The following is an 11,521-nucleotide window of genomic DNA, read 5'->3' as shown; positions in this document are numbered from 1 at the left end:
GCCAATTCAACAAGACGTCCATCTTGGTTGACAGTGCACACACCTCTTCTGGTACTTCTTTGCTCTTATTGTATGATTGAATATTGCATTGAGACTAGCCTTGATTAGAGGTTATCTTCTCCATAAGAGTTTCAACTTTTCCAAGGGTGGGTGACATAAATGATCCTTCAGCAGTTGCATCTAGTTGTTCATGAGCTTTCTGAGTTAATCCATGGTAAAAGTTTTGCATGAGCAACCAATCTTACATCCCATGATGAGGACAATCTAAAATGTAATCTTGAAAAACGTTCCCATGCTTCGAGAATGGTTTCTCCTTTCTGCTGTTGGAAATTGGAAATCTTTCCTCTTAAGGCATTGGTCTTGCCTATAGGGAAGAACTTTCCTAAAAAGGCCTTTGAACATTTTGCCCACGTGTTGATGTTATCTTTATTGGTGTAGAACCACTGCTTCACCCTTCCCACTAATGAGAATGGAAAGAGGTGGAGCAGTATGATGTCTTGAGCAACGTCCTTGATGGTGATTGTGCTGCTTATCTCTAGAAAATTCTAAAGATGAGCACTAGCATCTTCATGTGCCTTTCCACTGAATGGAGTAGCTTGCACCATGTTGATGAGGCTTGGCTTGAGCTCAAACTCTAGGTTGTTGGTTTTGAGTATTGGTCCAGTGAGGATGTTCTCGGTGCTTGGAGCAAAGAATTCACGCAGAGTCTTTTCAGCCATAGATTCAGAAACTGGTGTTGAGCTTCCTCTTGATTGGTTTGATTGTGATTGATGGAATTTGTTGATGAATCATAATCAATCCTGCAATATCCTGTATAAGATATGAACAAAGACAAACAAGGATAAGCCTGCTAAAGCAGAGGTGTTATGATTTTATCAATAAGTATTTATTTGATCAATTCTCTTAGTCATGTGCCCCTCCCCGACAACGGTGCCAGAAATGCTTGTTGACATTTCTTAGCATCACTCTTTACTAAGTTGTCATCCCTAGCATGATGCCAGAAAATGTGTTGTTGGTAATTATTAGGAACACTTGTAAATATGTATATTAAGTAATCCTTAAGCGCACAGATAATATACCATTGTAGCATTTTATCCAAGAGTATAGCAGGTATTGTTATTTATATTTTATCCACAGGGGGGAGCTATGGGGTTGGCACAGAGGTATTGACAAATATGTATACTTATGATAATATCATCACTCTCATGCTATTGCAGGGGTAAGTCAAGTGATAAATGAATGATAAGTGTAAGGTATTGTTGGTATTCTAGACATAGAAATAGATACTCATAAATATAGAGTAGCTAGGCAGGAGATTAGTTAAGAGCAAAAAGATTCCTAAGTCATTCCTTATTTACTAAGTCTTTTGTACACCCAAGTATATACACTCTCATCTATAGCATAATTAACTTTGGATCTATGCATAAGGAACATTACTAAGGAAGATCAAGAACAGAGCTTGACTCCCTTCGCAATCGGGTTCTACTTGATCTACAAACGGGGAGTGGACTACAAAGGACTCAATGGGAGTGTCACATTCATGATCTACCACATGACCCAGAGTGTAGAATGCATCCATAGATAAACAATATTTAAGCACCACGCTTACATAATGTCGACCACTTAACTCACTCGAGTATTGAGCTAAGTGCTTTGTGAACATATGCATATATTCATAATCAATCATGACTATATCAAGCATATAACTAGAGCAAACTAGGAACATAATAAATAGCAATATAATATTGAAGTAGCACAAAGAAATAAAATAAAGAGGGATACAATGGATATACCGACCTCTTGACGGCAAACCCGGAATCCTGAGCAATAGCCCAAACTCTACTTGAACCTTGCTAGCTAGCCTATACTAGAACTTTGAAGAATTGGAGCTCTACTCTCTTCTCTCTAGAAACTCTAATTTCTGGTCTACTCTTGACTTATGATAGATGCAGATGCTGAGGGAGGGGGCAGGGGCTGGTATATATAGGTCAAAGCGTCAATTCTGAGCCCTTGGATCAAACCGACTTGAATAAACAGCGTAGATGCAATCCTTAAGGCGGTGGAAAACCGACATAGCGAGGCCGAGACCGACGGGCATGTCATCCTCTTCATGTCTGCTTCGGTAGCATGGCTTCTGGTGTCCTCCAGAACCTTCTGGAGTTGTTTACGAGACGGATAAGCTCGATTTACTTTGACGTTTAGGTCCACTTTGATAGTTTTCTGGATAAACCCTGCTGAAAACATAGATTCACCAAAACTCATGGAAATTATCAGTTTAAACCCCAAAGTCTATGTTGGTGATCATTTTCATGCATGATTTTAAGTTATATTAACGGTTTACGATGGAAAGTAACTACCGTCAATAGCCGGCAAGGACGGGGCGCAAGGTCGGCTCGTGTGTGGGAGCCTGAAGGCGGCGAGCATTGGCCAACACCGGCAGCACGCGGAGGGCGGAGGACGGCTCGCTCGTGGCATAGACGAGCCTACGGCTCGCGCATGGTCGTGCAGAGCCCGGCGGCGCCTGGTGGTGCGCGGAGGGTGGAGGCCGGCTTGCACGCGTCGTGAAGGATGGCAAGAGCGCAACGGGGTGAGCATGCGATAGCTCATGCGCGGCCGTGACAAGAATGGGGAGGGCCGGCTCACAAGCAACGGTAATGTGTGTCCTCATTGCTCGATCCATCATGGCCTAGATAGAGAAGCTAACACAAATTCCTTTTCTCTCCACGTAGTATGCTTCGAACAACGACCTCCATGAGACTACGGCAAGGCAACGCTCCCGTGGGGCTCGCGCACGTCGGCCAGGGACGTTGGTGGCTCGCGGGCAGGGAAGGACGACGCTGCGACGTGGGCGGCGCGCCACGAGGATGCAACAGGCGACGACCATGGGCGCACGATGACCTCGAGGGCAGGACCCACACAGTAGGAAACTACACGGCGCCCCGTCCCTGAAACCGTCGGTTTCTTCAACGCTGGTTCGCGTTCACGAGACGACGCCGTTTCTCAGGGGAGAAACAGTTTCTCATCGAGTTACTCTCTTTCTTCATTTATTTGGATGCCACATTAGATTTTTTGCTTGCGTGGAAGATCATTAATGCCATGGACCCAATAGAGCACTTGTTCTTTTACGCCTTGCATTACTTATAGTACCACGTTGTGAATGAACAACATCTGCAACGTGGAGGTGGAAATAAAACCAAGGCACGCACAACAACACAATTCACACGTGAGGGACAGGATAATGTATGATAAAAAAGGTGAAAAACAAAAATATAAACATGTTTGTAAGAAATAATGGAAAAAATCATGTCCATGTGCTTATCCTCTACTTTGTGTGGCCAAAAAGGAAAACAACGTAAAGTTACCGTGTTTATGGGGCAAAAAAAGAAAAAAAATATGTTTAGATGTACCTGCTAAATAAATTAATGCTACATTATTTAAGTCATAATTATTTTGCATCTACATATGCTTGTTTATTTATATCACGTTATTTTATATCTGTTAGTGCAGCGATACATGCAGCCGAGGCATCTTAAGGAACAAACGATTTGAATCTTGTTCTACATGACCCGGACAAAACGATCAAGCACTTGCCACCTACCTTTATTGTTTATCAATAATCCAATTAACATTTTCATTGCATTTGAAATAATTTTAGAAACGCGTACATGTCGCACGTGCATATTTGCTGGTACTAAAAAATGAAAAATGTAAGAGAAAAGGTATAGAGATGTATAGGTGGGCCAAACGATTGGGTATTGTTTTTTTTTTTTTTTGGTCCCACTATCTATTTCAGAGGGCAGAGGGCACTCAAATTAAATGCACAGGTGGACTGAGATTGGGTGACTTTCCTTCGGTAATTTCGCCTCTGTATCTGCCGTAGCAAGAAGATCGAAGGGCTACAAACATTTTCACCGTGCGGAACCAAGCTTTTTCACCATGATAACAAATTAACGAGGTGAAGGCAAGCGAGAGCTGCCGGGCGTCAGAGGAGTAGGAGGTCCGTGGGATCTGGCAAGGAGCACCGCGCCATCCTTCTGCTCTGGGACTGCGAGGACACTCCATGGAGGAGGTCCTCCCGGACTCTGGCGACGAGCCGTCCGGGCCGGGATACGGTAGAAGAGCGCCGTTGAATCCTTGTCCTACGCGCTCACCGAGGCCGCGGCCCCTGGCCGTGCTACGGATAGACCGGCCTGTATTCGCGCCTTGCACTCACGCCGTGCGTGCTGGACTGGGATGTTCTGGAGTGGTTCCCGACCATGGCTTGCGCCGACATGAAGGCACACAAGGCCGGCAGCGGCGCGCATGATTGGACCGTTTGTAGGAGAGTTCGATGATGATGACATGCTCCGGCTCCTGCCTTCTTGGCCAACAAGAGCTACCATGCGTTACAGACCGTTCCCCGATCATTATTCAAGATAGCCTGGAGACCGACCTCCAGCTCTTCCTGCTGCTCACCGTCGTAATGTATCGAACCAGCTCGTCCGTGGTCGTCCGGGCCTCCTCCCAGCTGTGTTCCGTTGGCGGCGTGCGGAGCCGGAGGTCTGCGGCCAGCGCTGCGAGAGTGCGCGGGCGGAGTGGCGAGCTCACACCTCGCGGCCCAACGCTGTGTTCTGGCACGGCCAGCGCGTGGGGCGGCGTGGCGAGCCGGCGGCCGGCGTGGGCACAGCGCACGGCGAGCGGGCGGCCATCGCGGGCACGGCATGCGACGAGCGCGCGAGGCCGTCGCGGAGGGCTGCACGGCGAGCGGCTACCGTCGCGGACATGGGATGCGGCGAGCGCGCGCCGCCATCGCGGAGGGCGGCGCAGCGAACGTGCGCGGCCGGCGTGGCGAGGTCGCGGCCAGCGCGGAGGGCGGCGTGGGCACAGGGCGCGGCGAGCGGGCGGCCGTCGCGGCACGGGATGCGGCGAGAGTGCGCGGCTGGTGCGAAGGTCGGCACGGCGACGATGGGTCTCCTTCGGAGCGGAGCGTTGCCTCAGCATGGGACTTCCGGCCCCTCCAAGGAGGCGCGGATGGCAACGAGGAGCAGGAGAACTGCAGGGTGGCAAGTTGCGATGCCGTGCTCTGCTCTGTTCCTACAGCTTGCTCGCGTTCCTGGACAACCTGCGTTGGTGGTGGTGGGGCGTCCTCACTGATGTCCCTGTCCAGGACGATGGACACGATCACACGAGGTGCAGGCGGCCGAAAGCAGCTCAACAGTGGTATGCTCTGGCACTGGAGACGGTGGCGGCACTCTGCAACCGGCTCCGCACATCCATTGAAGCGGCACTGAGCCCCGACGAGCGGCGGCAGCCCGGCCCTCCACCACCTGTGGCACGGTGCAGGAATCTTGATGGCGGCCCGACCCTCCACATCCTCCGCACGTAACGATAATAATCCTGTTGGAGGTCTGGCCGTCTCCTCCGGCGGTGTGCGGCGGCTCGCCGCAGGGGCGCCAAGTTCGCGCAGACACACATGAGAGTCCCGGCCTTCAGCAGCCTCAGCTCTAGTAGATTCTGGACAGACGGTTGGATGGCAAACGAACGTAGCAGATGATGCTAAAGTTACGTGGCGACCTGGAGCGCACCGCCGACCACGAGGGCCGCCACGGCGGTGGTCCCGCATATGGAGTCGTCGACCCCGGGCGCCGCGTGCATCTCGGCGTTGGCGCCCAAGCCCAGCATGGCCTCTCGGAAATAGGCGCGCCCAGCAACGTCTGATCGCACACCCGCCTTCCCCCGCTTCGTCCTCGGATGCAGGCTCGTGCCCTCGTGTTCGTGTACTAGACGCTGTTGGGCTCGGGCCTCGCGGGCTTCGGCCGTGGCGCGTCGTCCGTGCCCGCGCGGCGCTCGGCCTCTCCAACTTCTCCTACTACATTCTGTCCCGCTGCTTCGACGACTACTTACCCGTGAGCGGCTCGCTCGTCCTCGGCGGCGAGGGGATGTAGTACATGCCCCTTGGTTATGAGCGCGGCGGGCGACACGCAGCCGTACGCCGTGTACTACTACGGTTACCGATAGCAGGTAACTTCAACAAATAGAAAAGACCAAGGATATTCTTCGACATATCGGCTTCCCGTTGCGTTGGACAAATTGGATCTCAATCGTGCTATCTACGGCGAGCACGAAGGTGTTGGTTAACGGCAGGCCAGGGAGGAGGATTGCACATGCCAGGGGCCTGCGCCAGGGGGACCCAATCTCCCCAATGCTATGCTATTTGTCATCGTGATGGAGGTGCTGATCGAACTCCCTCATCCGCGAGGCAGATAGGCGTGGCTTCCTGATGACGTTGCCTGGGGCGGCTATGCCACATAGAGCTTTCCTGTATGACGACGACTTGGTCGTCTTCGTCGCTCCGAATGCTGCTGATATCCTGGCACTCTTCGCCGGGGCGTCGGGTCTCATAACCAACATGGACAAATGCCTCGCATCGCCGCCTATTCGTTGTTCCGAGGACGACCTCATGATTGTCCAGCAAGCCTTCCCATGTCGGATCGCGCCTTTCCCTTGCAGGTACCTGGGGGCACCACTTTCCTTCTCAAGGCTCCACAGCGTGATGCTTGAGTAGCGCTAGAATAGGAGAGAGATTAAATAAGAGTGACTCCATACATTGCAGCTAGTGCTGTCAGCTCCAGAAAAATGAGGAGCGACGCAAGTAGTTGCTTCGGTTCCAACCGGTGCCAGGTTAATAGAATAACATTTTTTCCTTCTTTGCTTCTCTCTCAACACCGGCTTTTATACCCTGACATAGTACTTTATGGTGGGTCCCATAGTGATTTCATAGTGACTCCTCACACTGCAGTCCACAACTTCACTGGGCACCACTGACACCTCTGTACGCATAAACAGTAACTGACACCACTCACATTGTGGAGGGCCTTAGGAGACCTGACGAGCAGCCGCTTGTGGATGCGGCTGCGGCTAGGATACCGACATGGAAGGCGGGGTTGCTCACCTGCGCAGGTCGCATGGTCCTCACCAAGGTCGCCCTCTCTGCAATCCCCGTGCATATCTCCATAGCCGCATGTCTCTCCGACTGGGATATTCAGCAGATCGATCGCCGTCGCCGCGCTTTCCTATGGGCCGGAACGGAGGTCACCTCTGGGGGAAGTGCAAGGTCTCCTGGTCCACGGTCATCTGTAGACCGACGTGCTATGGTGGCCTCGGCGTTCTTGACCTTCGTTTCTTCGGCTTCGCCCTGCGCCTACGATGGGAGTGGCTAAAGAGGGTGCAGCCGGAATGCGCATGGGCGAGCCTGCCGGCTAGACCAGAGAAGGTGGTCGCGGCCATGTGTTCAGCATCTCTCTCGGTGGTCATAGGGGATGGCGCGGCACTTTTCTGGACAGATTCCTGGTTGGATGCCGGCCCTCTATTCCGGCTCGCCCCGGCTCTGTTCTCCGTGACCTCTAGAACAGATCGACGAAGGACATTTAGAGAAGCCACCTTTTCAGCGTCGTTGGGTCAGGGACATCAGTGGCGCGCTTAGGGCATGAGTAACAAGGCTAACACTCTCAGTGGTTTTAGTATAAATAAAGTAGTCCACGTATATTAGGAAATATTGAGACTACTATTCACACAATGCAAACTATCACTACTTGTGATCTCAAGAGTGTCTTTTCTTTCATCACGTGTCGCTTTTATTTTATCGAGGATGTCTATATTATATTCATGTGTTTTGTGACCAACTAGCACAAGGTTGTTAGTTCCATGTAAAACACACGATTTCTATGAGAAACAAATTCAGTTGCTTTAGATAACAGTAGCACACGAATTCTACCACCATTAGATCGAAATCCAACGGCCACCATGCTTATTGCACATATTTTATAATAAAATTGTAGCTACAATTTTCGAATCTGGTTATAAAAAACCCGATACACAAAACTATACAAACCTAACGAAATCTAATATATGTTGACACAAAGACAATTAACAAATCATAAATTTTTTTCTATAGTTAGGCAAGGACAAAAAATAATATAAATGTTGACATAAAGACAATTAACAAGTCATAATTTTTTCTATAGTTAGACAAGAATAAAAATAAATAATATATTATAAAATGAGACAATTTTTTTCTATAGTCGCTGTTGTCAAGGGGGAGACGATGAAATGAAATGAGAGAAGACTTTCAGAACAGCTTGTCAGCGACAAGGAAAAAAAACAGATAGCTAAATAGGTGGGGATCATACGGTCATCTATGGACAGACCCAACAATCGGATGATCAGAAAACCGTGTGCCGGGAGAGACAAAAACACACGGTTGTCCTCGTGCTGTTGCGCCGCGGCGGCTGTTCCGGCGTTCCCAAATCCTGAAATCCCGATTTCCGTAATCTGGAATCCCGTGATCCCAGCAGGCGCCCACTAACCCCAGCTGTGCTGCAGTTCCCTTCATCCCTGTCCCCGACTCTGCGGTAAGTGATTATGGTTTCAGTTCATCGTATTTATTGTTTGTTCGATCTGAAACTTCAGTTTCTTTTTTAACCTTGCAATCCAATACATACAGGCATCAAGCGATAGTGGCAGCGAATGTTGATCTATTAGTTTTAATTATTTAATTCATCAAGGAACTTATGAACATGCCATAGGCAGCAGGCTTGCCCATAATTTGTTTTAATTTTAAGTCATTTCATGGATTTCACCGTTCTTTAAGCTTCTTTGATGTATTGTCGTTTTTTAAACAAACTATATTTGCGAGTTAACTCTTATTACCAGTAGTACTATATAGTTCAATCTCGAGCATTTCCGTTTCTTGTAGGGAGCACGTTCTCTCGCCAAATTCGTGAGCCGGCTAGAACGTTCATGTAAAACAAGAGCTGTAGGTACCGTTCCTGGTTTGCTACTCGCTGGCTGGGAATGCCCAAATGTGTAAACAAATTCCTGTCTGCTTAACGAAGTACGGGCTGCTTAAGTCCGCTCGAGAAAAAGAGAGAACTAAGCATAGCATAAGATGAAGCCAACTTGAGGACAAGGCCCCCATTCCCATTCATCAGAAATAGTTCAAGGCACAGCAGCTATCATACTACATCCACTGAGGCTCAGAGCTCAAAGCTATCATCACCGGGAGAGCAGAACTACCGGAACATGCTCAAATAGAACCAGCAAAAGGCGAAAACAGGGGACGTTTAAGCTACATGCCTACATCCTCGTCACCAACAAAAGAACCCAATCGCTGACACCTGTAACGTGAATCTTGTCCGCGGCTACCTTGGCTTTCCAATAGATCAGGACGAGTGGGAGTCTTCATTCCTTTTGAACTACTTGGAAGCGTGTAGGGATGGCGACCTTCCCGGCGGCGTCCGATCCCTTGAATATGTTGCCGGTGCCGTAAAAGACAGGGACCACTTCGCCTGTTGCTGAAACCGCCACCCACTCCTGGCCAGCCGTGTAGATGAGGATCTCGTAGCCCTGGCACTTGATCGTGAGGAAGCGGAGACGCCCGGTTTGCCTGAGAGATCCTGCCACCTCCCGAAGCTCGATGGATCCGAGCTCACGGCAGTCCGGGCTGGCGCACTGCAAGCACACAATCAGACGAACGGGATAAATTGAGGGATCTGACGAACTAACAATCAGACAACTGAGAGTCTTTGATGAACTAACAACCATACACGCAGACGAACGGGATAAACTGAGGGATCTGACGAACTAACAACCAGACAAACGAGATAAACTGAGGGCTCAGATGAACTAATAACCAGACAAACGAGATTCACTGAGGACTCTGATGAACTAACAGCCAGACAAACAGATGACCGGGATAAACTGAGGAATCTGACGAACTAACAACCAGATAAACGAGATAAACTGATGAACTAACAACCAGACAAACTAGATAAACTGAGGTCTCTGATGAACTAACAGCCAGACAAGTAGACGAACGCGATAAACTGAGGGATCTGACGAACTAACAACGAGATAAACTGAGAGCTCTGATGAACCAACAACCAGACAAACGATATCAACCGAGGACTCCGACGAACTAAGCACTCCGACGAAACAAAACTAGAAGGTTCTCTTCACGCACCTTCCTGACCATGTGAGCCGGGTTGGGGCACGTCGGGTGGCACCTCCTGGTTAGCAGACGGGATCCGAATCTCTCCGAGCAACCCTGCGCACCGGGAGCAAGAGCGTAGAGGGCGACGTCCTTCTTCGATTCGTCGCCGCAGAACAGGCAGCGCACCTGAAACCGAAGGGGAGCGGCAGGGAATAAGCACACCACAATGAGAAGCAGCACGGAGAAGACCGAGACGAGAAACCTGAGGGAGAGAGAACACGAACAGCGCGGTGTTACCTTGAAGAAATGCGGTCCAGAACCTGCGTCGAGGAACCCGCTGGGCGGGGAGAGGCTGCGGAAGCCGCCGGACGCGGTGAGGTCTGGGGTCGCGAAGACGTCATACTCAAGCAGGGCTCTCGGGTTGGGCGAGCGCTCCGCCATGGCTTTGGGGGGTGGGAGGGGCGAGCAATTCGAGCAAATTTGCACGGGACGGGGGCGACGAGGCTTTGGCAAAAGGAGAGGAATTCGTTTGATCGCTCGGTCTGGTGCTCTTCGCCTCTTCTCCTTTTATAAAGAGCGGTGGCCGGAGGCCGGAGGCCCTCTGCCGGTTGGCCGTGAGAGAAGTGCCACGCTGGAGTGGTCTGTCTTGGCGGACAAGTTGGTCTCGATTCCACTGTTATTTTCATCTGTAACTTAATAAAAGTTAGGTAAATTTGATTTGAGAATAAACCAAAGTGAAATATAAGGCAAAATTAATAGATAGAGTACAGTGTACTACATTTGTAGGGTCATATGATTAATTCTAGGGTGACGGTGAATGTTATGAACTAATAATAGGTCCAAACTCCGCTTGTTTCTGTTGGGAATCGGCAGCATTGCATACTATATGCTTACTTTTTTTCTTTTTGATGACTTGTGGTGCTTCTTGGTCGTCATCTTTTTTTTTCAGTTAAATGCACCCTGAACTTATCAAGGATGCCACTTAGACGCACGAATTTCGAAAACGTATTTCTATATTCGTGCACAACTTAACAAGTTTAGGGACTAGAAATACATCTTCAAAGTTCGTGGATCTAAATGACATCCCTTGACAAATTCAGGGGTACGCTAAAACCTCGAACGATCATACAACCCCATGACGTCACTTCTAGAAAAAAACAAAATCTGCGACTTTACATTTTTACAAAATTATAAAATTGTATGCACAAATTTTGCGCAAGACATTTTGCAAGATAAAATTTATCACCATAATTTTTATCGTAACTTTTTCAATATAGTATTTGTCACAAGTTATGGTGACAACTTTTTTTATTACCTTTGCAACTCAAACTTTGTTTATAACTATCAGCGGGCAAATTTATTATAACACTTTCTTAATGTCATTTTTCTAGCATATTTTTTATATAATAAATTGTACGAATAACATATTACACATGTAAGATCTTGTTGTCCAACACACTTATTTTACATAATTTGTTCAGGGCAACCTTCTAAATCTAAAGAAATTATTCATAATATATAGGATAAAAAATGGTTGGTTGATATGGAAAA

General features: G+C 48.7%; 1 protein-coding gene and 1 non-coding gene across 2 annotated transcripts; one reads left to right on the top strand and one right to left on the bottom strand.

Moving 5' to 3' along the window:
* Positions 1 to 245: 245 nt before the first annotated feature.
* Positions 246 to 353, top strand: LOC136533617 (small nucleolar RNA R71). Its single transcript, XR_010778511.1, has one exon. It is a non-coding gene; the product is annotated as a small nucleolar RNA R71 (small nucleolar RNA).
* An 8,805-nt stretch (positions 354 to 9,158) lies between these two features.
* On the bottom strand, positions 9,159 to 10,444 carry LOC136533616 (uncharacterized). Its single transcript, XM_066526165.1, has 3 exons — positions 10,268 to 10,444; positions 10,001 to 10,156; positions 9,159 to 9,489 (listed from the first exon to the last, which is right to left on the bottom strand). Exons 1-3 carry the CDS (start codon positions 10,409 to 10,411, stop codon positions 9,220 to 9,222), a joined length of 570 nt encoding a protein of 189 aa, XP_066382262.1. The 5' UTR covers positions 10,412 to 10,444; the 3' UTR covers positions 9,159 to 9,219.
* Positions 10,445 to 11,521: the final 1,077 nt, after the last annotated feature.

This window comes from Miscanthus floridulus, unplaced genomic scaffold, assembly GCF_019320115.1.
Source record: "Miscanthus floridulus cultivar M001 unplaced genomic scaffold, ASM1932011v1 os_1014, whole genome shotgun sequence".
NCBI lineage: Eukaryota > Viridiplantae > Streptophyta > Magnoliopsida > Poales > Poaceae > Miscanthus > Miscanthus floridulus.
This window is presented reverse-complemented; position numbering and strand designations above follow the sequence as displayed.